Source organism: Podarcis tiliguerta (assembly GCF_965153285.1).
Source record: "Podarcis tiliguerta genome assembly, chromosome: 6".
Taxonomy (NCBI): domain Eukaryota; kingdom Metazoa; phylum Chordata; class Lepidosauria; order Squamata; family Lacertidae; genus Podarcis; species Podarcis tiliguerta.
In genome coordinates this window covers 61,860,427-61,887,771 of record NC_139539.1, presented here as the reverse complement: position 1 = coordinate 61,887,771, position 27,345 = coordinate 61,860,427, and the positions used below count along the sequence as shown (strand labels likewise).

The window sequence follows — 27,345 nt, the reverse complement described above, 5'->3', positions numbered from 1 at the left end:
TGTTACCTCATTTTCCCACTTTTAAAAAATAGAAATACAGGTCAGGGAGTTGACATTCCAGTGATGACGAAAGCTTTAGACTACATTGTATATTTCCTCTTTTAAGGACTTGCTGTAACACTTTTTTTTCTGTTCTCCCATTCCCAAAGTAATGTGGGAAATGCCTGGAAGCAGAGTTATGCATCAGTTTATGCCTGGTCCTAAGTGGAAACGTGAATAGGAGACAAGTGAGGTAATGCCATACAAGTCAATAGCATAAATAGATACATGTACACTGTAGTACAAATACAAGTGTATATTTAAGGGTTTTATTATCAAAGTCTTGTAAAACAATTTCAGAAACTGTACATCAACATGGCACAGACTGTAGCCTACTTTTGTTTTTACCAGCACAAAAGTAAATGCTCCAAAAACGTCCAGAACTAAAAGAGGTTGCCCAACTACTTTGCATAATAACAGGAAATCACTGTGTGCAAAAGGTTACTACTTCAGTGACTGTAACACAAATTTATTAGTTTATACAACTTGCGATCAAGTACATTATCAAGTAGACTTGTTTTAAAATCATCATGTTTTAAAATTATCATGAAGTTCAATTTTTTTAAATGCACTATCCTTTTTTGCAGGGTTTTTACACATACAAACAAAATGAAATAAACGCAGGTTATGAAGAACTAACTACACAAGGTTCACTCCCTCCTGTCTTACAGAAGTTTTGCATTACTATCTCAAGAAGTCCAAGTTGTCAAAAATCAAACACACCACCTGAGAAGGATTTAGACTCGAAGTTCACCTTACATTGGGCATCAAAAAAGGCTAGTGCATTTCAACCTTGCCAAAGCCAAACAAATCCACAACAAAAAGATTTAGCCACAAGGCTAAAAAGGTTATCTATCTCTATCAGAACGTTTGTTTCCAGATGAAGCTAATGTTAGTTTCTTTGTCTACATTTAAGACCCTTAGTAGATCCACCATGTTGTAGGAGATGAGGATGTTCTTGCCACAGTTAACATGCAGCCAGTGCATTCCCTATTTTGCTCTATTACCGCAAATGAATCAAACTCTAGAAACACTATTGTAGGTGAGCTGGTTTACTAAAAAGATCATACAACACAAACAGTCCATGCCTGCCAAAGATGCATGCAGCTTTTTGCTCAAAAATGAAAAAAGCAGCACCAAGTTTAATAAGAACTGCTGGGCTACTCAATTCAGTTTGGCCAATAACAAGAATGGAAACCCAGACATCACTTTCTCTAAAGCTTTTGATGTAATTATTTAATATCAGGAGCTTTACAACCAGTTATAGTTACAGCTGTGTACATCTAGCTTAAAAGGTTAAACAAGTACAGCATAAAGGAATCACACAGGAATGACACTGATGCATGTCGGCAACTGTTTTCACTGCCAAGGCAATATTCAGTCACTCATATCCATATCCTCTTCATGATGATCATCCCCATTGACTTTGGACTCCCTTGTTGTATCTCCGCTCCCTTTTTCGGCTGGTGACTCCCTATGTTTTGGGGAAGTAGAATCTGCTGCCTTCTCCTCCTTTTTCTCTTTTTCACTATCATAGCCTTGTTCTTCTTCATCATAATCCCTTGTGACCTGCTTTGCCAAGATAAAACACAAAGCAAAATATGTAAGACATGCTTAAAGGCTCTTGGGATTCTAGGAGTAAGTAGGGCATTGCACAAACAAACAAAAAGATTTTTAAAGCATACTTTGACATCCTTGTCACTCTCTGACTTTCTCTCTCGATCCTTCTCTTTGTCTTTACTCTTTTTCTTCTTGCTTGTTGACCTCTCACGTTCATCCCTGGTTCTCTCCTTGTCTTTATCCTTTTTCTTCTCTTTTTTGTGCCTAAGGAAGTAAGATAATTCAAGAAACTGAGAAATATAGGCATTTTGTAGGATCAGTGAAATATTTCAGTTCTCCTCCCCGCCCCCCTTCAAGTAGCCAGAAGCCAAATTTGAGCAAAAAGTATGGTTATGGCAAGCTGTACATCCAAAACTGGTTCTGCCGAGGGGTGAGATTTTTGCTGGACTGATCTGTTGGTAATACTCAGATTCAAGCCAAAGAAATTTACTCTTGCCTATAATTCTATAAAAGCTAGTTTACTAAAAACCATCCAAACAATTCCACTCTCCTTAGAAGTATATAAAATTATTCACACAAAAATATCAACCGTATTGGCTACAAGCACTAAAATGAATGTAACAAGCCCTCCTATCAATCTGATTTTAGTTTTTAAAATACCTTCTCAGCCCAAAATTTTAAACTATTATATGTTTTGGAAAGGGATTTGTCTGTCTGTCTGTTCTCTATAGGTGCAGCTGCCTCTTGAGATATCATCGCCCCACAAAATGGGGATAGTGATCTTTGTAAATGTTTGGATGCTGGCTGACATTTTAAATCAAGGCAGCAGAGAGAAATGTCACTTCTTCAATTTTTGGCACAGGTTTGGTTGCTTCTCGCAATATCATCACCAAACTTAGCATGAGGGTTCCTTTGAAGGGACAGCAGACTTTGTTGCTACTTGGCACCGTTGTGAATCAAGGTGGTGGACTAAGAAATTATTTCACTCAGTTTTGGGCGTGATAGGTCCAACTCACAAACTACTGTTCCTTTCAAAAACACAGTATTTTTTGTTTCTAAAAAATCACAGGCAGCATCAGGCACTAGCCGCTAATTAACCATAAAGTAGGACAACAGTGGAGACACTAAGTAAACCAAGATGTGTACAGATATAAAAAAGAGGAAATTCTACAACTTATATGGTCACCACTTTTGACATGATGTTATATAGCAAAGAACATTTAAAAAATAACATAATAAAAGCTATAATCCTTTTAACATATCCCAGTATATACCAGTTTGCTCAAATGGCCATAATCATGGTAATCTAAGTACACTTATTAACAAAATAACATGCTCCAAGGATTTCCTTGCAACAATGAGACAGCTGCCTTCTCACTGTGTCCTTCCCAAAGCGTAAGTCTACAGTTTATGGATTTGTTAAACAAACAAACCTTTTTGGTGAAGGAGACCTGGACGGCTTTCTCTTGGGAGACCTGGGCTTTTTAGGTGACCTAGATCCACTTCTGCTTCTTCTCCGCCGTCTTTCTCTGTAATTAATAACAGAAGTCAAGATGCCTTCAAATAAACATCTCCATTGTTTTTTAGTATCACTTTAACATTCCCATCATACCCATGTTGTCTATACAGAACCAGGAGGGTCTTGAAGAGGGAGGTACAGTAACGACTTCTGTGCAAGAGAAGTCTCAGGTTGCGCGTGTGTACTCCGTCAAATGAGGATACATAAGCCTGGGGGGAGGGCGCATGGTCCCACTGTTGCTTCAACTGCTCCACTGGGGCACAAACATGGGAAAGTTAATGCCAGCTACGTAAACACTAGAAGCCTTTGTATGCTTCTGGTGCACCTTAGGAGCTGCTGCAAGTGTGAGCTTTTGTCAATAAAGAATTAACTATCGCCTTCCTTGGTTGGGTGTGGGGGGGACAGCTGACCTTTGGACAGGCTTTTGGGGGAGAAGATAAGGGGTGAGGAAGGGAAGGTAAAGATCTCTCACATCAGCTTGCTTTCTGCTCACGCAAACCCTGTGGATTTATTACTCCTTAGAAATGGAAAGTAAAAGGGGGCTATGTGTATAGGAAAGAGCAACCTGCTTACCTACAGTTCAGACTGCAAGATGCCTGCATGAAATGGGTCTGCTGGCTCTCAAAACTTTGAAAACTTACATAAATGAACTCATTAAGTTTGTTTTACATTATCTTTGTTATGTGAAGCCCTGTAGTTCAAAGAAAATGCTTTTCTTTGATATTATATAACCCTCTTTTCGTCAGTCCGATGCAGCAGGATATGCACAATTACTTTTGCAAAGTAAATACAAGTTTATAGATTATACGGCACCTGCTTGTGCTTCTGGATCGTCTGGCTGTGCTGTAACTCTTTGGTGGAGTTTTAGACCGTTTCTTCTCTTTCTCTTCTTTCTTTTTGTCTCTAAAAAACCAATTAGATAAAAAAAAGTACAAGCAGATTAGCTCTCTCACTGTCCTTGCATAATAAATTTATCAAACTCCGGTAGCTATAGCTCTGACTTTCTAATAGCCAAGATTGTAATTCTGATACTTTTCGTACTGAAGGATGTAGGGATTACCTGGGTTTGGATGTGCTCCGGGACCTTCGGACACGCTCTCTGGAATGCGACCTCCGTCGCCGAGGACTTTTAGATCGTCTCCTGCTTCTTGATTTTGAGTGAGATCGTCTCCTTGATCGGCTTCTTGACCGTCTATTGAACAGAACAATATTTAATATTCATCTTACTGTATTGTACCGTACTTTACTTACTGTGATTGAGTTGTCCCATAACCAACTTCTCAATTTATCTCAACGAAGTTGACCTTAAAAGTTACCTTAAAAGTTAGAAAAGTTGGGGCCACTAGGGGGCACATTGGAAGATGGCCGACAATACCATCTCTCCGACCCACACGGGGTAATTAAGAGGCTGTTATGGGAGTAGGCAGCCTCCCTTGTTGCCCCAAGGAAATGAGGAACACTGCCCTTGCCTGCTGTGCCCATAAATCACCCCCTAATTCGAAAGAAGGGGGTGAGGGCCCTAGGCAGAATGCCCCCGTGTGGACCTCGGCTCTCCTGGATGCTGTCTCTGATCGCGCACTAGTTGCAAGAATTTGGAATAATTAATTACAAAAGAAGCAAATGCACATATTTCAAGTGAAGAAGGGGAGTGAAGTCTGCTAATTTAAGTGACCTCTGCGAAAGACGACAACGGATTGGAGAAACAGGAATATTTTACGATGAAGATACACCAAAGGCTGGGTATGTTGACAACGGGACTGAGTGGGGGGGGGGAACCTTTTTTACTTTCCTTCTATGTGATTTACAAGAACCCATCCTCATTAGAATCGTCGGTTGAACTGACCCAAGCAGGATGATTAAGGTCTATGTGGAGATAAACTTTAACCAAAAGTATGCTTTATGGAGATCGAGAAGCAATAAGAGCTTTTGGGAATGGCGCAGCAATTAATTCGGAGTCGCCATCTTGCCAAAGGATTTATAGCCGGGAGGAAGAACGGACTTGTTTTCAGACTGCATTCCTAGTGAATATCCTCAGAGGTTTTGAGAAAGGAGGCAGATTGATGAAGATTAATGACGCTAAGACTGTTTTGATGTATGGAAGTGATGTTATATGGAAAACGTCTGGATATGGCTACTGGATAAAAAAAATAATATCCACGCAGGATTACAAACTGTTCTAACCAGCTTGCGGAGATTATCAGAGGTCACAAAGAGAAAGGAAAAATATATGAAAATAACAACAAGAGATGTGGAAAAACAATAAGAAAGGACTGGATAGTACTGTGAACATCATAAGGTTAGATTTGTGGACATTAAAACAGCAGTAAGAAGCAAGAAGTTGATTGGATCCCCTTCGGAACTTGAAATATGGGTACCCCCAACAAAAATTTAAAATTCGGCTGTGTAATTTGGAATTTATGTAATTTGGTTTGATTTGATGTGATTGGTCGGTTAATAAAAAATTATTCTTAAAAGTTAGAAAAGTTACCTTCACAATAATTGTGGCCATCTTTTGATGCAACTCTTTCCAGCACCAACCATGCTAAATTGTTAGTTTTAATATTTAAGAAATGCAGCTTAATATGTTGAATCAAGGATATAATCAGGGTTTGAGAACATGTTCTGTGCAACGTAATTTCACCCATAACCTGGTAAAAGTTTGCCCTTTTACTCACTTTCAAATCCTAGATACACAAAACTCTTTTCTACTGTCATATATTTATATAGGAGCCTAACAAGAGAAATATCCTAAAGCACTTTGATTTTGGACTGTCAATGATCCCACCTCACTAAATTTTACCTGTGTCTAGAAGAAGATGGAGTTCTCCTCCTTCTTGAACGTGATCTGGATCTTGAATGCCTTCTCTTGTCATCTTTTTTATCTGGAATTAAAATATTAAAAAGTTGGAATCCTTTCATTATCATATGACATCTATGTTTGGCTGCCCACCTTAGGGGGGCACTCTGTACAAAAAGCTGAAAGTGAATGAGTTTGGTTTTTTTTACTCAAGAGAGAAAAACCATCAATTCCTACATCTGAATTCTTTAACACAACCATTCTATGAAATTGCAAGTTTACATTCATTAAGAGATGAGGAACTTTCAAAAGATTTTTTTTAAAAGCCAAAGTGCCTAAAATCTACGAGCAGGCCAAAGTTTTGTTCAACGCTGAGATCTTAAGAGCTGCCCTGCTGGATCACATCAAAGGTTTATTTAGCGCAGGATCCGATCATCTGCAGAAGTCTATTTGCTTCCTATGAGGGGCCCATAAGCAGAGCATGTGAACAAAAGGCTTCCTGGTGGTGTTACTTAGCAAGTGGTGTTTTCAAGAGCATACTGCTGCTGATCTAGGAAGTAGCATACATCCATCATGACAAGTAGCCACTGATATCCTTATCCTCCATGAATTTATTTGCCCTTTTAAGCCCTCTAAGTTAGTAGCTAGCCATCACCGGTAGCCTTTTGTCAGTCCTGAATCTCCCAGCATTCAGTTTTGCTGGATGACCCCACAATGAAGAAAACTCTACTTCATGCATAAATGTTATACACCTCTATCACATTCTTCCTTATTCATCGTTTTTGATAAACCAGATAGCTCCATACATATTTCTCTGTAGAAGAACTGCCCATTTCGATGGGCATTGTGTTTTTCTGCTCTATGATATCCTTTTTTGAAACTAGGGCTGCACAGTCTTCTAAGTGTGGTCACACTACAGATGTATGAAATCATTATGGTCTCTGCAGTTTCTTTTTCTAAATGCTTTCCTAACTATTCGTAACACAGAATTTGCCTTTCACAACTGTTGACAGCTGAGTTGATCTTTTTCATGGAGCTGCTCACCACAACTACATAGTATCTCTTTGGGTCAGCCATTGCCAGTTCAGAAACCAGCGTATGGACAAAGATAGCACCAATTTGCCTCACTTTATACTTTTTCCCCACTGAACAGCATTTGACAATTCATTGCCCATTCGTTGACATTGGAGGATAAGGGGATATCGTTGACTCTTGGAGCTCTTCTCAATCCCATGCCCCCATTCTTACCATCCTGCAGAATTTTATGTCATTGGCATTCTAACAACAAGTAGTTTTTGTAATACAAGAAAGACAGTCAAGATCAGTTTACCTGGCTCTATAGCAGCAGAAATCAGGGATTGTGCTTCTCGTACTCGTTTCATGGCTTCTTCTATTTCTTTACTGGAGGTATCTGTTTTCAGACTTGGTGAAACGAGACCTGCAGCTACATGGTTCAGCCTAGAAACCAAAAATAAATCATTTATTTTTACTCCCTTCTTTTGAAAAAGGTAACAAAGGAACTGACAGATGATTACTAAAACAGGAGTCCCCACCCATAGGCTCATAACAGACACAACACAAAAGGAAAAAGTGATGGTAAGAAAACATTTGATTGATGACTCAATAAAACATGGGCACTAATTCTAAAAGTTTCAAAGTTTGTATGCAGTTGGGATTAAAATCGTGGCAGGAGAGAAAAAAACCAAAGGGAGAGAAGCCTCTTAGTAGAACCAATAGAGTGGTCCTGCTCCCCATCTCTGTTTATCCAAAACTGGATTAATAGGTAGCTAGTACATATATTTAACTCAATTGACCAAAAATACAAAATCAAAACTTCAATATAACCATTAAAAGCAAAAAGGCAAGTTAAGAACTGGCAACGTAATAGGCCTTGGATCCACAACAGCATTAAAAAATGTTGCTTCCTCTGTAATAAAAGATGTTGGTTTCCACAATAAAAATACTCTAGAGGCTCTCTACAAACTGACCTCCATTTCCTATGAGCATGGATCACACTGCCCCATAGTTAATGGTTTATCATGAATGCCAAGATAGCTCCCAATTTGCTCCGCTCTCCTGTAGTGTGAATGGAACAGCAAAGCATGATCCCTGGCTTAGCGCTACATCTGAACTGAGAATCATGGTTTGCTTTACCCAAATAAACCATGATCCTTTATTTGGATGTAATGCTAAACCAGGGATTATGGTTTGCTGCTCCCACTCAGACTGTGAGAGAAGCAGAGGGAAAATCGTATGTACGCAGTAAACCATTAACTATGGTTTTTCATGATGTGCATGCACTGCCATTCTCCAGGTGTGTTTTACTCTCTTTTTATCTTTTACACTGCTTCAATGGCTTTAAGCTTAAGAAGTGTCCTATAAATTTATTTTATAATATGATACAGTTTAAACATCAAAATTCAAACTTACTTTGGATCCACTGTGCTCATAAGCTTTAGTAGTTGATCTGCTGCAAGAGACTGTAAAGAAAATTAATCAAAAAATTGCTTTTAACATTGAAAGAAATTGAAAATTTGCAGAAGGGAAGGAAAGAATATCCAAACAGCCCCTAAATCTAACCCAAATGAGCAGACATTTGCAGATTAAAGAAGCGAATATGCAAAAAATAAATAAATCTCTGCCTCATGAAAGTAGTCACCTAATGTTCTCTGATAGGGTCACAGTGTTCCAGGCAAAGAACAGCAATTTTCTTTCTGACCTGTAGTGGTTAATGTCAGCACTTAATTCTCAACTGCATTGATTGAGGGCATCCAGTTTGCTGAAGAACTGGTCTTTATTTTACTGTTTGTTTAAAATGCCAAAGGTTTAACAGTTAAGCTGCTGAGTAAAAAGAGTGAGGCTAAACTTGTACTATGATTGTAGCAACTGTTTTCTAAACATTAATGGTACTTTAATCTAATTGACAGATGTGGTTCTTGTCAGTAATGTTAGATTTTAAAGTTGCAATGCACATTTAATTCTCAATTGTGCCTATAGGTTTATTTTACAAGCTAAATTATATATTAAGCTTGACTACGGGTCAAAAGTTCTTATATAGCTAGTCTCCAAGATGGATAGTTGCTTAGAAGTTGTGTTACCCCCAAGTGTGAATTCCAATGGTGGATAACTATGGGCTTTTAAAGTTAGCCAGTGCAACATAATCCTAATCTGTTTAGTGTGAAGTCAGCTGCAGAGTTTACTGAGACTCACACTTTAGAAATTTTGCTCCGGATTACAAGTTTTCTACATAACCTTTATAATAGATAGGTATGCGGCTCTAAAGATTCCAGCAATTTTCATCTGCAAAATTTTTAAAGGTAAGCAAATCTAATCAAATCTAGCCACACTAGGAAATAGGATAGTGGGGGTCAATTGACCATAGATATAAATAGAGAGCTTGCCTGCGTGATGCCCTGTTTGAGTAGAGAGAACCCCTAAAGAGAATGAGTAAGAGTTCATAATACAGAATATGCTGATGAAGTAACAATAACTAACTCTTGCAAAACTTTGGCTTTGAGGACAGGCCACATGAATACCTCGGGTTGTGAACGCGATCCGTGCGGGAGGCACGTTCGCAACCCGCAGTGCTGCATCTGCACACACGTGACACAATTCGGCGCTTCTGCACATGCGTTGAAACCCAGAAGTAACCTGTTCCGGTACTTCCGGGTTTGGCGCAGTCTGCAACCTGAAAATGCGCAACCCACAGTGTTCGTAACCTGAGGTATGACTGTACGATTTTAAACACACAATCCATTTCATTTATTTAAGAAAATCTCAATCAAATAAAACTTTTAAAGCAAAATAAAATATATACAACAACAAGCTCTGCCAGTAGGTAGTGCTACCCTGTGTTTTATATATCAAATGGGTCATATGAACATGAGTAATGATAAAGACCAAAGTTTCACCAAATGTTTTGTCCGGATTTAGCTTCACAGGCCCTGATCCATTACTGGGCTGAGATAAAGATTTAACAAATCAACTGCTTCACATGATTTATATGAAATGGAGGAATAGTGTTGGGTATCAATGACACTGTATCTCAAATATTGCATTTTCATGATGTTAAAAAGCACAGTTTAAACCCTGCAGGACTAAACAAATGTAAATTCCATGGAGTCTCTAAACAAATGGGGCTTGGGGAGATAGCTACAAATCTATAGAAATAATAGAAAGACTAATTATTGTAATTTTTATACTGGAGGTGTAATGCTTGATGTAAAATCATGTTTAACTCATTACTGAATGTTCTTGGTTAAGTATCAGTTTCATTAAATTCTAGATCAAAACAGTATATAATATCCAAAGCAGTATATAGTAGAGCCTAAACAAATAAAAAATGCTTCAAAATCAATATGAAATGTTTCTTTAGATTTGAAATTGAGATAGATACAGCAAATATTAATGTTTCAGGTATGCTGCACTCTACAGCAACTGTAAAGAAAGGCACTGTCTATTACAGATAATGCTGGATGGAGGTGTAATGCTGAAAATACCTAACTGAGACATATGGTATGAACTTCTCCAATAGTCTGAAGTTGCTGTCCATATCAATGTTGTAATGGCAAAATACTTTATATTTGCAGATGCTCATGTACTTTGAAATTATATTCCCACAGGACAGAAATTAAAGGCACAACCAAAAAATGGATACTGTGAGCCCTTAGTTGCTGAAAGACTTATATTGCAAGTCTTAAAGGATAAACACCTGCTATCTGCATGCAATGGTCTGAGGACCTTGCTGCCCTGGCTATATCTGAACATATGTCTTACAGACACCAATTTCGTGTGGGTACCTATTTGGATTATTGATACAAGGTGGCTGTACTGATGGCTACTGTACTCTTAAGGTGCACTGATGGTGGTATACATTAATAATATTTTTCATTTTCAAAAAAGTATGCTTATTTTTTTTATTTTTTCCTCCCCCCCTTGTTAAATTCACAAATTAAAAATAAACTTAAGTGAATGTGAATGTAACAAAGGCAATATACCTGTGAGTTTAAATTTGCTCCAGGAAGCCCTAGAGCAGCCAGGGCCGGGTCAAGAGTTGGAGCTCCTAAAGCAGCCAAGGGAACAGCACCAATCTATAATAAAGAGAATCAATAGAAGTAGACAGCATATTATACCAGAATGTACAATCAAGAAAACAGCTTCCACCATCTGCACAAGGAAAGGTATAGTTTTGAACAGTTCTGCATAACTTTCAAATACTGCTGTAAAATGACTTGCAGCACATTAATATGAAGCAACATAGGAAGCAGACTTATACAGGGGTAAGACTACTATAATTCTAACCTAGCATTTTCTACGCTAAATCATAGCAGCTCTCCAGCATATGAAAAAGTATTTCCGGTTATCTGCTACCTGAATAGTGATTCTCGGGATTGAATCTGAGCTTTCTGCAAAGCATATATACTATCACTCCCTGTTATCTAGCATGTGTGTCCTAGATAGGAATGCAAAGTTTGATTAATTAACCCAATTAATTGATTTAAGATTTTCAAATTAGTGAAGTCCCTGATTGACTTTAGAAATTAATGCTCTGACATTTCCCTCCTCTCCAATCCGCAGGTGATAGAAGGAAAGATGCATGCATGCGACTCATAACTCTTGTGCACTGGTGCAATTTCTAGTCTTCACCTCACCCGTTGAAATTGTTGTCTTTGAAAGGAAAGAGGACGAGCAAACCACCCTGCCACAAAGGCAAGGTGTCACAATGTGCACTTCCAAGCAGACTAATTGTCTGTATCATTGGGACTTACTTCCAAGTAACCTGATCCATAAAACATGCTCTGCTTCTTAAGAACGACTGATCTAGGCAGGTGCAGATTTAATCAATTGATTAGCTAACAGCAACTTGTACAATTAAAGAAAGTTTAATCACTTGATCAGGTGACAGTCCTAGTTCATGGATGTCTAACCAACAGCACACTAACAAGTTTAAAATAAGTTTAAGAGGCAGCTGTGATTAAGTTGCTGGGTTCTGTGGCATTCTAGCCTGCAACAGACGGACTACCATATGGCACAGGGTCAAGCCTATGCTCAATGCTGGCCTTGCTACTAAAACTACTTGTACACTTTTAACAAGATGCCATTATGGACAGGATCTAGCGCTGCTAAACTTATTGATACAGACCTATTTTAGGGGTTTTATCCAAGAAAACATGGGCAGGACTAGATTGACTTTTGGAAGCCCCAAGAAAGCAGTTTTCTGAAACCTACAGCAGAGGTTTCTTCTGTACAGCTTTGATGAAAATTTCTACAGTTAGCTTTTAGAATACTCCTCTCCCGGGACTTCTGAAGCTAGAGAGCTTTTTTCATTAACTCCAGCCTCCACAGTACAGCCCTAGTCCAGGGAAAGTATTGTGGAGGCTGTGTGAGAAATAAGAATAGCATTACTAGTATCACTCTGTGTGTTAGTGTGATAGTTCTTGTTGCCTGCCTGAAAACTGTCTTTCTTCAACCTTGTTATGCAGCCAGCTAATCCTCTCAACTAACTGCTCATGAAGAAGCACTGTTATACTGGAAGTGGGGACACCCCAGAAGACTGCAAAAGTCTCTTCTGCAACTACAAAAACTGCTAGTCTCCCCACCCCTGGCATGTCTTCCCACTTTATATTTTAATGAATAAATGGGACATCTTTGAAAGCATAACCATGAATCAAGTTTCAAACCAGAGAGTTCTTTAAAGCGAGAGGCATGGTTATCTGGATTCTTACCTGCCACAATCCTGTTATACATTTTTTCTATTTGTTTTGGTGCAATGGGTGTTATCTCAGAAAATACAGATATATACAGTTGTACATTCTAGTATACATCTCGTAAGATGTATACTTACCTGAGAAAGTGGGTTGGGTGTAGGCAGGAGTCCACCCCCCGGCAGAAGACCTGCCACAGCGTTAGCTGGTGCCAGGAGAGACAAAGCCTTAGTCTCATCAGGAATAACTCCTGCAGAGAGACAGCTTTGCATTAGAAGACACTCATCACTGATTTTTTAAAAAACCACACACACAAATACACCCAGAAAATGTCTCCCTGAAACACCACCTGAGTTTGCTGCAAGTACTTATGTTGGCTATAATACAATGTTTGATCTCTTAATAATTTATCATTAATTTGTATGCCAGAATGAAACTTCAATGTGTGAAAATTTGACTGTTCCTTTTTCTCTACAAAAGGTTAAGTTCTAGAATAAAAAAATAGCACAATACACACTACTTGTTTGTTAACACTGCCAAGATTTCATCACCTGTACTCGATTTTTAAGTCATGAACCAAACGTAAGCAAGCACAGTCGGTTCTCCAGGGGTGTGCTCTCAACTTTCAAAAGCTGTTTTATGAACAACGACTCGTGTCGGCTGCTTCACTATAAAGCACACAGAAAAATCAAGATACACAAGACAAAAAAAGTTTGATTTAGGGGTTAATAATATGGTACAGTTCACTATGATTTCTTTTACACCTACCATACAATTTTGTAAATCTTAAGCGAAGGTAAGAAAAAATGTAGGGCTTTTGCTGACATGTCACATGGATATGAAGGTCTCCACAGAGCTTCAAATAAAGGTTCTGCATATGTGTCCATGTGTATGTGTTTATGTAAATGCCTAAAATGTGGCACATTCCTTACCTGTGCAGTAAAGTACATGCTCCACTGTTTGTCATGCTTACTATACCAAGAATGCTGCTGCATATTGCCATTTCAGAAGAAATTTCTGCTCTGCAGCCTTGTAGCCTGCAAGGGACTAGTTTTACGGCCTAACCTGAATAGAGAATAACCTTACTAAAGAGGTCCAATGTGGGACAAAGAGTAATGTTGATCGTTGTAATTTTATCCAACAGCAAAAGCCCTATACGTATGGCTTAATCTGTTAATGTGCCCAAGCCCCCAATATGAGAGTTCAATAAGACAACTGTACTATATATTTGCAAATACCAGTAGCGTTTCTGAAATACATATTAAAAAGACTGCATCTCATCATAAAACATACAATATGTACAGGGCACTTAAGAGAAACTGGATAAGCTGCAGAAGAAAACTGTTGGGTGGTATTTTCAGCAGGGCCTGGTATATAGTTCAGGCTGAACCAGGGAAAAGAACTGTAAAACACAACAACAAAAAAGAAAAACCACTGTTAAATAAAGGTAATGGTTCCTTCCACCTATACTGAGAAGTGCCGATAATATAAACAAATGTATAATACACAGCACTGTTATCTTTCTTCTGTCACTGAGCTGTCATAATTTCAATACCAAAAGTTATGGTGGGAAAAGGGGGGAAGGTCATTTAGATACAGGGCATTAATGCATCAATATAAACATTATCTATAGAGATTATGGGATAATTTTGCATGCAAAATTATGTCTCAGAGGATATTATTTATGTTTACACACAAATAGTGCAACTATAACATTTCTGGCATCTAACTAAAAATCCTCTTATCCTGAGACACCTCATAGAAGATCTGCATCCATTAAGTAGTCATGCATCTGATCCTCTCATTTTTAGGAAAAAAGTTATTCAGAAATAAAACTACAATTTTTAAAAAAGCAATGAGGCCCCTCACCAGTTAATTTTCATGCGTCAAGTGTTTTTTACTGCTGCTTTGTTAGAACCATGAAATACTGCATGAATGTGTAGAAATGAAGAAAAAGAAACAGACAAAATAAACAAACATTAACCAAAGAACCTACACAACCCCACCCAAAGGCACTGTTAATACCTGAGTTCCTTCCAAATCCTTGAATTTCATAGTGAAGTTTATAGTACTATGCCTTACCGTGAACTTTGTGTAAGTCTAGAACACAAAGCAATAGCCAACACCAAGATATATGAACACACAAAGAACAGGAATGTAAGTGATACAGGGAGCTGTGATTAGCACAGTGCAGTATTTTAATACTTCCAGTTAGGTAATGTTAAACCCATCACCACTAGTTAAAAATCAAGATCTAAATTCAGCAGAGTACTTAAGCATGTGGTTCAATGCATATGAACAATCCCACTCAATTTGAAATACTTCACTGAATGATGCTTAAGTACCTAGCAGAAATGGGGTTCTTACAATATGAACCACTGATGAGTAGTTTGTTTGATTCCATAGACATGGAAGAACTGCAAGAACAAAGTAGTTCACGAAAAACCCCTAGTATTCTTATACAGTACTGTGTCCACAATTATAGTTCTCGCACAACAAACTACACAGCTGTACACATATCCTACACCACCAAATTGAGGCCCTGACAATAATAGCTACTTAAGTTGCATTAAACAAATTTCAGGAGATTCTCAAGTGATATATTTGGTTGATTTCTTAGTGCCAGATTTATCTTTCTAGCACAACGAACATTGTATATTCAAAGATACAAATATTAAACGCTTAAAACATGGTGATTCTGTAGGAGCCAAATTAAGTCTTAACAAAATTCTCAGGGCAGGACTGCTGCTATTAGAGCCAAACTAGATATGAGTGCAGCAGTCCTCCCCCAATCACATAAAAAGGGTGTCCGGGTCCATTTTTAATAATAAAAGCAAAACTGTGAGAGCCCCTGAAACCTACCCCAACCTGCTCTTACCTCCCCACAGCCCCTTTCTGCAAACATTGAGCATATTTTCAGCATCAGAGCTCAGATAAGGATAAAAACACAGAGGGACAGATTGCAAGGAAGTTAAGCTGCAGGCACAGGAAGGATTCTGTGCACTTCAGTTCTTTAACTGTTGAAGATCAACTTCCAAACTGCTCTTTCTATGTGACTGGGGAAAGTCTATGTTTAAACGCAAAGACTGTCATATCTAGTTTGGCCCTGATATGTAGATGTTCATGCAAGAACAATTATATCTCAATTGTTATTTTGTCCAAACTAAAGCAGAAGCAATTACATTCTAAAAATATTCTACTCTGAAATTTAAGACTGATCAGGATTAAAAGTTGTTTACACTACTTATAGCGTCAGTGAGGAATATCCTACAACTAGGTCTTTGCCAGGTCTGCACACTGCATATTCCTCTGCCTTGTTAATGTGTAAACATATTTTTTATAAAAACAGGTAATGGTAAGACTTGCACTACAATCTTGCATAGTTAGGCTGCTTAAATCCCACTGACCTCCATGAGATCCAGCTGCCTGTGAGTGCAGGAATTAAGTGCAAGACTACACATATTTTACTGTAATCAAGCGATTTAGCTAGTTTATCAATTAATGGTGCCTTTGAAATAGTTGTGATGAAATCTACAGAAGTTTAATAGAACTCGTTAGAAGAGCAGTCTTCTTGGTACTGAATTATTGAATTATGTTCCCAAACCCTGCTCATTGTTTTCAAATTACTGTAACACCCTAAAAATGTAAGAAAAAGAAGAGAAAAAAATGTTGTTAACAAGTGATTACACCAGGAAAACACTTGGGGACTTGAGTGCTTGCTGGCCTTTAGTTAATGTCTAGAATCCCCTGTAGCTGCAGAGGACCCCACTGTTTCAGTCATCTGGAAGGGCCTTTGCATTTGCCTTCTCCACTACAAAAATCACACACACAAATAACAGAGAGAAGAGTTTATTATTTAGTGAAATTCTAGATAATATAGCAAGGCTGAACAAGAAAATGCGGAATAAGATCTAACACCCAGTGCTCATTTAGCACCTTTGGATATATTTTCTGTCTAATTGAGATCAAACCCTTGGTGTACCAGAATTTGTACTGAGGGTATTTTTTTAGTATTATTGTCAACTACGGTAAACAGAACTTTGCCTTGTAACTGGCAGCACATTTCCACTCACTCTCTATGAGAATGAATCATTCGACAACACATGCCAAGTTACTTAATGCAAGTTATCTTGTTTAAATGTATCAGTTTTAAAAGACTGCTTATCTTGAAGGGGCCTGATGAAACAAAAATTCAAATAATGCTGCTTAGACATATCAATATTCTAAATGCCTTTGCAAAAAGACTGACAGGCAAGTTCCAGCTTTTGCTTGAATAATTCATTGTTTCACTTTTGGATAAAAGCAAGCAGTGTCAGTATACCAAGGGTTTTAAATAGGTAAATAGCTTCAATGTTTTACGTGCTAAACTTCATGCTATTAAGCTACATCAGGATTTAGTACCATTATTCTATGGCTTCATAGATCATTAAACAATTCACAAACCTTCTGCATATGGTACGACTATCAACGCTCTGTCAACGAATACAGTATTTGTCAGATGCTGAGCCACAACTGCGGAGTCAGGTTCTTGGAACTTTACAAAACACACACGGGAAGAAACAGGCAAAGGGGAGTCACTAGAAAGGAAAAAAATTGGAAGAATATTAAATGCAAGACCAACAAAATCAGTGAATTACTTGACTGAAGATGAAACTGAAAGTGAGTTGTAATGGTATTTTATTTTCATATTATACTACATTGTCATTAAATGAAGCAGCCACAAGAGGCAAGAGATCTGATGGGTATTAGCCTTCTCTACTACCATTGTGGTTTGCTGGCTGTCACTACATGCAAAAAAATAATAATCAAGAGATGCTATTACAAAATAAGGTCATACACACACAGTGTGTATACCATACTAGGGCATCATTTGGGCAGCAGCACAATACCTTTATCTCTGGAGGAAGAGACATCTAGTGGTAAAGGTTGAAAATTCATCATTTCAATTTCCTTCACCATCTAAAATTAGTTGCAGATAGATTTCAAAAGCAGGAATAGGTGACTGACATGGGATTCTGTCATGCACCTAGTCTGGGCTAATTTGGAACAAACATATTTTTCAACCCACAGAGGTTGCTAGAAGGTTTATCCTGGATGAAATGTAGCAGAACACTTCTAACAATACACCTTCTGCTTCCTGAAATTAATTAGTAAAATAATGGACCTAGTATCAGTCAAACTGGGCAATTTTAAAGTTTTAATGAACTTTGTCTAGGTTACTATCCACAAGAAGCACATTAAATATAAACAGCTTTGGAGTTGGATATCATAGACTTGTCTGAGTGCTAAGAACTTTTATAAAGCCCTCCCACTTGTGTTGTAATCTGAACTGCATCTTGTGACTATCAAGAAGGCTTTTTCCATCGTTGTGCCAAGCTTCTAAGTATGTGCCTCCCCACCCCCCAAAATAAAACAAGCATTAATTCTGATGGGCTTTCAATGTTGTCTAGAGACCTATCTCTTCACTCTTCAATAAATGCCTATTTGTGGGCTGTTAATATGGAGCCTGGGCATGATCTGGCTGGTCCACTGTGGACTGTAATGTATTTTATTGTATTGCTCTTATTGGAATAGTATTATCCTGTTAAAATACTCCAGTACTATTGATGAAGGGTGGTATAGTAGTGTTTTAAATAAACAAATAATTATATCATTATATACCACTCATAGTTTTAAATTCATAGATACACTTATTTTCAATGGAACATACTGTTGTCCTAAATACTGAGAAGTGTGAAACCTATATTACTTTCCTTAACATTTAAACAAGTGAAGTACATGCTATTGAGTTCCCAAGTCCTATCCTAAAACATTTATGAGTAATTGAATCCAATAAAAACAATTTCCAAGTAAAATTTTGAATGTGTTTGAACTTGTACTTACTTATTTTGAAGGAATTTCCATTCTAGCTAACGGTGCTTACTCCCTGATAAGTGTGCTTAGGATTGCAGCATAACTGCATTTTGCTTAATGTTTCCCCAACAGAGTATTTCAGCATGTAAGATTAATATGACCTAGGGCCAGATCCAACACCTTAGCTCTGCTGAAGCAAGGGACTTCCATGCATGCAACAGAATCTAATCACCCCTCCAGGGTTGGGGGATACTCAACTGATGCAGCCTTGGAAACAATCCATACTTTTAAAAAGTTGTATTTACTAACTGTAACTCAAACATGTCAAATCAAGATATCAATCAATTTATAGTATTATTATATTTTCCAGAAAAACATTCTACTGCCTATTTCTAAAATATAAAGGTAAAGGTAAAGGTACCCCTGCCCGTACGGGCCAGTCTTGACATACTCTAGGGTTGTGCGCCCATCTCACTCTAAAATATACTCCCTCATAAATGTACGTATATTACAGTCTTACTTTAAGTAGATATTAAAAGATTATTTTGTAAGTCCTACTGAGTTCACTAGGACTTGCTCTCAGGTAAGTGAGTATATAGGATTGCAGCCTTAGTTTAATTCACAGAAAACACTAATTGATGAGGCTGAGAATATTTATTTAACATTATGTACAGATGTGGCTCACAGAAATGAACTGTGGCAGGTGGTGACAAGACAACAGACCTTGTTTAGTCACAGCAGGTATAAATGATTTACACATGGTTTTTACACCCTATCAGACAAATAATAGAGCTCTAAAGCAAGGAAGGTTGGCTGAAGTCAATCTTCCATTGTCTACTGTATTTTTAAAAACTAAACTTCCACATGACTAACATTTGCAAAACCAAAGTGTATAAAGTACTTGGGAATTTAATCAGGACTGCACATTGCAGGGCACTTATTGAGGAGGTTCCCTCAAACTCCTGGAGAACTCTAAAAGCAATAATATGGAGGCGCTAGAGGGGGGAGGCCTTACCAATGTTCTCCTGCTCCCAGGTTTCATTTACAAACCAGCAGAACCAACATAACCTTATTTTTTGAAAAATTTGCAGACAGTATAGGTTACTGCTTTTCAGCATTATCAGTGCATGTTAACTTTAAAAATTAAACTGTATGGTTTGTAGATAGCATAATTTGGGACTGGAGTCACACAAACCTCTTGCTAGTGTGTTTATGTAACGTTGCAACTTGCACTATACGGCCATGCTAAACCAGGTAACAAAAATCATCAGTGAAATATTGCCAGGAAGGGAAATCACTTGCCAGAAGTGTAAATAAAGGCGCCTTTTATACAATAAATACCCGTATCAAGTTCAAGGGGTGTTCACAGTACAGTTCATATAACATATTGTGAACATTTGTTGGTGAAAATATAAATTTGGGCTCCTCTGGAAGAGCGGCACGTGTATTTAATAAATCAATCAATGTGTTACTGTTTCCATAAATTACGCTCAGCTGATTTCAGCTGATTGGGCTGATTTCAGCATTTTCAGTCACTAGGCTTAGGAAAAAAACCAAAAACACGGAGCTTGGGCACAATTACAAACGGGGTGGGGGCGACCCTCTTTGAGCACATCCTCAACTGAACGAAGTTGAGCGCACGGTCCTTACACACAGCAAAGTCCACTATAGATTAACTTCTCTTCATTTCGCCAGCTTAACTGTGGTGGCAGAAGTCACTCCATTGTTCCTTTCCTTTTAAACAACTTGGGAGTTAAGAAACCCTTGCAGGTCCACGGCGAAGTACTCGCCACGATACCCTCTTCTACCTGCTTCAAACCCGGCTTTAAATTACGTCTCAAAGAGGCGGCTGGGGAAAGGAACGCGAAGCGACTAATGGCGTCGCTTTCGCCCCCTGAAGAGAAGTGTAATGGCGGGGGGGAACAACTGTAGTTCCGCCAGCGCAAGATGGTGAGGCGAGACCATGGCTTTGAGAATGGCGGCCTTCGCAACCTCGCGCCCAGCTGCTCCTCCTCCTCCGTCGTCGCCCCCACCAATTTGGGCCTGGTAGGCGCGCCGCGCTCGGAAGCAGCCGAGCGCGAGGCTCCGCGGCCTCCACTAGGCCACCCTGCGGCCTAGGCCTGTATGAGGCGCGACTGCGGCGGCCATAAGCGGCCCCTGAGGGGGCGTCCGCGCGGGACTCACTCGGGAGGGAAGAGGCGCAGCTCCTCGATCTTGCCCAGGAAGCCGAAGAGAGTCCGCATCTGTTCGGAGCTGGCGCTCGGGGAGACGTTGGTGACCTGGATCACGTCGGTGCCGCTGCTTGAAGCCATCGCGCTACCTCCTCCTCCTGCCCCCGTCACTACAAACACATCGAGGGGAAAGGGGGTCGCCACGACCCTGGAGAACCGGACGGTGGCCTCCTCCTTGTGTCCCTCAGCGCTTCCCGTCGAGCTATCGCAGTCCCGTCACGCACGCAACTAACCGCCGCCGAGCGATCGTTTCGCCGCCAACCAGCCTGGGCCGCAATATCCCACAATCCTCCGCGGCCCTACCCCGCGCCTCCTCGGCGCAAGAGCCTTTTCAGTCCTGCGCCTGCTCAAAGCAAGCCGCCCAGCCGCGGTAGACACGCAGAGCTAGCGTCCTGCGCATGCCCACTCCCGCTGATTCTTTGCGCGGCGCGCGCGCGTGTGTGGGTTCCTTAGAACACTTTGTTGCGCATGCCTCGGATGTGCCTTTGGTTTCGAAGCGGTAATCGCGCTTAGGTTTTCTGCGGAGGCGTGTCGCGTTGAACGCTTTGCTATTTGCTAAGGCAGCTACTTAGCGCTGGGGTTGTAAGCTGCAGGGTTGCCTGGCTTTGGACAGGACTAACTGGAGTGAACAAGTCTTATCTCTATCTGTTTATCTCTCTGTGTGTTTAATTTGCAGCAGGGTCCATTCGCATTACAAGCTCCTTGGGTTGTTTAGCAGCCATTAGACAGAAAGTTGGACTAAGTATTTATTAAGGGTAGGGGGAAGATGCATGTTAAGTTAACTCAAAAGCAACAGAGTGAGAGAATCTCTTTGCACGCCCTCGGTGTGAGAGGTAGCAGAGGGGTTTGCTAAGACCATTGGTTGTTTATTCAGTTTGAATGATTTGTTTCTTTATACAGTACCTGGGTGTTTGGTTAAATTGGCAATAGCAATTTTGTTGCTATAGCTTGCTTGTTTAACCTCATAATAGAAATGTTGAGTTGTTCGTCGGACCTGTTTATATCATTTTTGCAAAGTTTGTATCTCGTTTTGCTCCCTTGATTGTTATTACTTTGTTTCCCACACTGGGATTGTAAAAAAACATCCGATGCTTATCGAAAGTGGAAATAAACAATGGTGCAACCCAATGTTCGCACATTATGGACTACAGTCTTACTTCTTCAGATGCTAGCCTTAGTGACTCATGTATAAAGTTATTCCTAAAGTCGGAATTTCGTTTATAACACGACTAGTATATCAGAACTCTTCCACAGGCTCAGAACAGTCTCTTAGGAAATGGTGAGCGGAATAAACAGCGTTTCATTTGTAAAAAGCTGAGGCGATGCCTGCCTAGGAGTCGCACCTTAGGCTTGGGAGACCTTCGCCTCTAGATACTAAATTTGCATCTTGCACACACTCTTCATTTTGCCCAAGGTCCATTCAATGGGGCGGCTCAGTGAGTTCTGCCACTCAGTCCACCAACTACACAGGCTCTTCTTATTTATGACTTCAGCGTGCATACTTTCAGGGAGAAAAGCCGCCGACATATACTCTATAGCCATCTTGCTGTGCTTCCCGGTTAAAATAAAAAGGCAAGTCCCGGCTCAGCTGAAGCTCCGACGGGAGCTCAGTCAGGCCTTTCCTCTGGGGCCGCTCCCCTCCCCGCGCGGAAGAGGAGGCGCCAACCGCCTACGACGCGAGCAAAGGCGGGCGGGCCCGAGTTTCAACCCGGCGTTGCGCCGCGCTCCGAGGGGCTTAGCCGGTGCGGGCAGCCGAGCGGGTCGGCGGAGACCATGTCCAGGGCGCGAAGAAGAGGCGCGGGAGATTCTCTCGCGGGCTTCAGGCGGGGCGCGGGCGACGGCGCTGCGGCGGTGCCCCAGGGGCTGATTCGGACGGCGCGGAAAAGCGGCCAGTTGAACCTCTCTGGCCGCGGGCTGACCGAAGGTGAGCGGGGCCGCCGCTTGGATTCCCCCGTCTCCACGGGCCGAGGCCGCGGCTGCCTCCGCTGCGCTGCCTTTCCTGAGGGGACCGGGCGGTCCCCACCTGTCGGCCGCGGAGGCCGCGTCTTCCCCTCAGGTCGCGCCCGGCTGCTTCCCGCTTTATTCCTGAGGAAAGAGCGCTGGTTGGGGCCCGAGCACTCCAGGGGCGTGTGCTGAGCTGAGGGCGGCTTCATTCCCTCTATTATTATTATTAATAATAATAATAGTAATAATAATAGTAATAATAATAATTATTAACTTTTTTAAAAAAAAATCCACACAATTTAACAAATGCAGTTCAGTTTCAATACAGCGTTCTCTTGACATTCTGACTCCCTACCTTTGTGAGGTTTCCATTCAAATCTTTTACCTACTGCCTTAAATACAATACTTCTCACCCCTAAAACATATAATTTGTATTACATTCATTTTATCTAGTCAGATATTTGTACGGGGTACAAATAAATATTATTCTCCTTTTTATATTTCAAATCCAGCCTGAGATTTCATTTGTCTATAGTATTTGTATGGGGTACAAATAAATAATAATGATGACTCTTACTATTATTCTCCTTCCTTTGCTTATATTTCAAATCCTGCCTGCGATTTCATTTGACCATAATATTTTCTCAGACAGTCCGAAAAGGGTCTCCCCTCTTCCACAGACATTCTGTATCTTTGGTCTCTTTATTTTTTGCTCCACTCCCTCTTGTCTACCACAGTTTGGGGGCATTTGAATGGGCATTGGCCATCATTTTATTATCCCTCTGAAGTTTTATAATGTGCCTTTCCTGTGGGGGGCTGGATGGAGGTCGGCAACTGGGGGAAGAACCCGCTTATTATTTCTTAAGCCTGGGCGAAGGGAAGAGGAGAGCTTGGGTTGCATCCAGCGCCACCCCTACTTGGAGTAGGAGCACTGAAGTTAATTAACACGAGGTTGATTGATTTCGGTGGGTTTCATTTGGGGGGGGTGAATACAACCATTTCTGCTTCATCTCAGGTTGTCTTAAAAGATGGTTGGGCAAATTCATGGACTGTCAGTGGCTACTAGCTCTGGTGACTGCCTACTTACCTCCAGAGGCAGTTCCTGGAAGTTGCAAATGGTGACTTCTTGTGGGATTCCCATAGGTTGCTGGTCGATCACAGAGAACAGGATGCTGCACTAGGTGAGCCTTAGGTCTAATCCAGAAGGGCTTTTCTTGTGTTTATTTTTCTGTCTCCAGTCCCTCCACATGTATGGCGAATAAACTTGGATACTCCAGAAGAGGCGAAGCAAAACCTCTCCTTTAGTGCTGATGAACGGTGGTGGGAGCAAACCGATCTCACCAAACTAATATTATCTTCGAATAAATTGCAGTGTCTTTCTGATGATCTAAGACTGTTGCCTGCTCTCACTGTATTGGATGTAAGTACAATATTTTTGATTAATGTTGCTTTCATATTCATATTGATGATGATGAAAAGTGGGGGAAATAGGCCTCTTTCATTCTGTAAGAGCTTTGTTGTGTTTTGTAATCTTCAGGGATATGCATAGATCTTATGTTAAAGATACATTTTTGTGTTCTTCATGCAAAAAATTTTTTTACAAAATAAGTAAAATAAATAAACACACTTTAACAACGTGTTAAATAAAAACTGGAAAGATTTAAAGAGCTTCGTCATTTATCACCATATTTTCAGACATAGTTCAGAATATAATGCGGTGGCTGATGGTAACACGGAGCAATTGATTTCTTACTTTTTTGAAGTAAGTAAAAGTGCTGACAATTTCTTTTTATTTTTAGGTGCATGATAATCAACTGACATCTCTTCCTTCTGCTATAGGAACACTGGAAAATCTCCAGAAACTTAATGTGAGGTAAATATATTGTAAAAACTTTGTACACAGAACACATTTAAGGAATGGAAAAAGTTTAAAGATCTTTAAAGTGAAGATTGAGGTGAGGAAAGTTTAAGTACATTAGTTTTTAGTTATGTGTAGATAGTAGGTTCTTGTGGACGTGTAACATTTGTAGGCTAACAGGCAATATTGTTTTAGAACAAAGTACTAATGCATTGGGAATGTGGGTGGCACTGTGGGTTGCTAAACCACAGAGCCTAGGACTTGCCGATCAGAAGGTCGGCGTTTCGAATCCCCGCGACGGGGTGAGCTCCCGTTGCTCGGTCTCTGCTCCTGCCAACCTAGCAGTTCGAAAGCATGTCAAAGTGCAAGTAGATAAATAGGTACCGCTCTGGTGGGAAGGTGAACGGCGTTTCTGTGCGCTGCTCTGGTTCGCCAGAAGTAGCTTAGTCATGCTGGCCACATGACCCGGAAGCTGTACACCGGCTCCCTCGGCCAATAAAGCGAGATGAGCGCCGCAACCCCAGAGTCGGCCACGACTGGACCTAATGGTCAGGGGTCCCTTTACCTCTTTACTAATGCATTTCTTCATAATTTTTATTTTATCAACAGCCATAATAGACTAACAGATATACCGGAGGAGCTTACCAAACTAAAACATTTAAGAAGTCTGCTTCTGCAGCACAATGAATTAAATCAGTTGCCTGATGAATTTGGACAGCTTATTAGTTTGGAAGAGTTGGTAAGTAGAGAAGGCTTTTATGATGATTCTGGTGATGTTTTGGTTACTAATATTAGTTCATTACTTGCATAACTCTTGAATGGGTACTGTTCTTTAAAGTTCTTACCTTTGATTTACCAGCCCCATATTAAGTCATTTGGTGCTTGTTTCACAGTTTTGCTATGAAAGCATTTAAATTCTATGTATGACACTGATTGCAAAAATTGTATGATTTGTCAAATCTTTTATTTTACTGTATCTGATTCATTTAAAAGTAAGCTGATTAATTATGTGTGGGGTTTTTTTAATTAAAAAAATCAATTATCTCCTTCAGAACTCTCATGGGATGTGTTGAAAATTTGACTTCTCTTTCATAAGGCCAACAATTCTGTTTTCAACTCTGGCCAATGGGATGCTTCCCAGAAGTTCACTAGAAAGGCAGTAGCCTTCCTCTTTTGTCCTCATCTCCCCACACCTTGCAGCTTTATTATTAGATTTGTTACCTGAGAACATCAAGGATCCATATAGCTATCGCAGTTAATAGCCAATAATAGACTTACCCTCTTTTAAAGATACCAGAGTGTGGCAGTCACCTTATTGTGTAGCAGTGAATACCAAATCATGATGCATGTTTTGCAAAGTACTTTATTCTGTCTGCCCAGAATCTTCAGCTGGTCAGTTTTCTTGGGTAAGACCACTAGTTCTAGCATAATTAGAGAGGGAGAAAATGTAATCCATTTTTTTCATACTATTTCCAGTTTATCATTTTTCTGTCCCTTCCCCTGTTGTCTTTTTCCTAAACCGAGAAGCTATCAATATTACACCTTGTAAGCAGGTGTAAAAATTGTCCATCATATTTGAGAAGGCTGCTCACACACAGTAATCATATTTATTTCAAACAATGTATTTCTATGATGAGGCTTATGACTGCCTTCAGTCTACCTAAGTGAATATTCCATTCATTGCTGCTAGCTATTCATATTGCTATTTTATAATCCCTTTGACATTGGAACTATTGCATTCTGGCCATGCCAAACAAGAAATTCTGAGACTTCATTTGAAAAAGAACCAGGGTGGAAATACTGCAAGTGTTGACTAATAACTGTGCCATGTCTTCATACTTAGTGCTGAACCGATACTACTTGGCTTATTTATACATCACCACAATTTTCTTACATAGCCATTCTAAACCATAACATCAATTTTTATTTTCCGCTTTCTTTAGGATATTTCCAACAACCATATTTCTAGTATCCCAACAAGTTTTCGTTTTCTGACAAATTTGGTGCTGCTCAATTTGACTTGTAATCATTTGAAGAGCCTGCCAGCAGAAATCAGTGCAATGAAAAGTAAGGAAGCCTTGAATTATGACTTGACTGGAATCTTTTTGTTGTCTTATTTTCCTGGTAGTAGGGGTTTAATGAAACTTCATTTTAAAAGTACATTACTATTTTATGTTCATTTACATCAGTGGTTCCCAAACTGGTTTGTGGATCACTAGTTTCATTCAGGTGGCCCATAGTGTGCCTATAAAAATAGAGTAAATATATATATAAAACATCAAAACTACAACAACCACACAACATCTAGCACTGTGCATACCATTGCTACAATAGGCAGATAAATCATTAAGTGGTCGGCAAAGACCCTCAACAGTTTTCAAGTGGTCCATGGGGGAAAGAGATTGAGAACCACTGATGTAGTTGAGAAAGTGTGGCACTCAGTTTTAACCAGAACTTGGTAGTCCAGCAGAACTGGTCTTCACGGTGCAGTAAGACTTTCCTGTGACAAGTTATGAGAAGACGCTTATATGTAAAGTGCTTCTGCATTGTAATCTGCATTCAATGTAAGCTATTCACAGCAGAAAGCAATAGTTTTCCTTGGCAAATGTGGGGCAGCATGTATTCAGAAATGTGTTAACAGCTATGTGTCTTTGTACAGCTAGAAATAATGGTCTGGACTGAAAGAATCATGAGCAGAGTTCTGCTCATGTAACAGGGCTTTCCCACTTGCCATTCACACTGCAGACTACCAAGCCCTCTGAAAAGTCATTCCTTATTGTTGGGACCCTCTGAGACAGTGTGTGAAACAGTGTGAAAACTCGCAGAGGGAAAAGGGGCAA

At 39.9% G+C, this 27,345-nt stretch overlaps 3 protein-coding genes and 1 long non-coding RNA gene across 21 annotated transcripts in view; 2 read left to right on the top strand and 2 right to left on the bottom strand.

Moving 5' to 3' along the window:
* Nucleotides 1-294: 294 nt before the first annotated feature.
* On the bottom strand, nt 295-20,792 carry SRSF11 (serine and arginine rich splicing factor 11). 4 transcript variants are annotated; one of them, XM_083448353.1, is made up of 13 exons: nt 20,657-20,792; nt 17,063-17,196; nt 12,760-12,869; nt 10,913-11,005; nt 9,317-9,349; nt 8,346-8,395; nt 7,246-7,373; nt 5,919-6,000; nt 4,179-4,310; nt 3,932-4,021; nt 3,033-3,128; nt 1,725-1,863; nt 295-1,611 (listed from the first exon to the last, which is right to left on the bottom strand). In XM_083448353.1, the coding sequence occupies exons 1-13, from the start codon at nt 20,782-20,784 to the stop codon at nt 1,417-1,419; spliced, it is 1,410 nt and encodes a 469-aa protein (XP_083304479.1). In that variant the 5' UTR covers nt 20,785-20,792; the 3' UTR covers nt 295-1,416. The 4 variants fall into 4 exon arrangements, with proteins under 4 accessions (XP_083304479.1, XP_083304480.1, XP_083304481.1 ...); XM_083448354.1 differs by having other exon boundaries at nt 295-1,608; XM_083448355.1 differs by lacking the exon at nt 9,317-9,349.
* Nucleotides 1,843-10,274, top strand: LOC310681038. The gene is made up of 2 exons (XR_014513083.1): nt 1,843-4,450; nt 5,598-10,274. It is a non-coding gene; the product is annotated as an uncharacterized lncRNA (long non-coding RNA).
* A 344-nt stretch (nt 20,793-21,136) lies between the features above and the next one.
* Nucleotides 21,137-27,345, top strand: part of LRRC40 (leucine rich repeat containing 40) — a 31,332-nt gene continuing 25,123 nt past the window's right edge. For 8 of the 9 annotated variants that reach the window (XR_014513075.1, XR_014513076.1, XR_014513077.1 and 5 more), the window contains exons 1-5: nt 21,174-22,627; nt 23,886-24,067; nt 24,447-24,520; nt 25,115-25,244; nt 26,449-26,572. Coding sequence is in view for 6 of the 9 variants with exons in the window: in XM_083448349.1 (XP_083304475.1) it covers nt 22,477-22,627; nt 23,886-24,067; nt 24,447-24,520; nt 25,115-25,244; nt 26,449-26,572 (661 nt within the window). In the remaining 3 variants the exon portion in view is untranslated. Of the gene's footprint in view, nt 22,628-23,885; nt 24,068-24,446; nt 24,521-25,114; nt 25,245-26,448; nt 26,573-27,345 lie in introns of all 9 variants that reach the window. The other variant, XM_083448352.1, reaches the window with a different exon arrangement.
* The window catches only part of LRRC7 (leucine rich repeat containing 7), a 189,511-nt gene continuing 187,754 nt past the window's right edge, over nt 25,589-27,345 (bottom strand). For 2 of the 7 annotated variants that reach the window (XM_083448327.1, XM_083448336.1), the window contains one exon: nt 25,589-25,926. In XM_083448327.1, coding sequence (XP_083304453.1) covers nt 25,790-25,926 — 137 coding nt within the window. In that variant the 3' untranslated portion in view covers nt 25,589-25,789. The remainder of the gene's footprint in view (nt 25,927-27,345) is intronic. The other 5 variants (XM_083448340.1, XM_083448331.1, XM_083448338.1 and 2 more) reach the window with 4 other exon arrangements.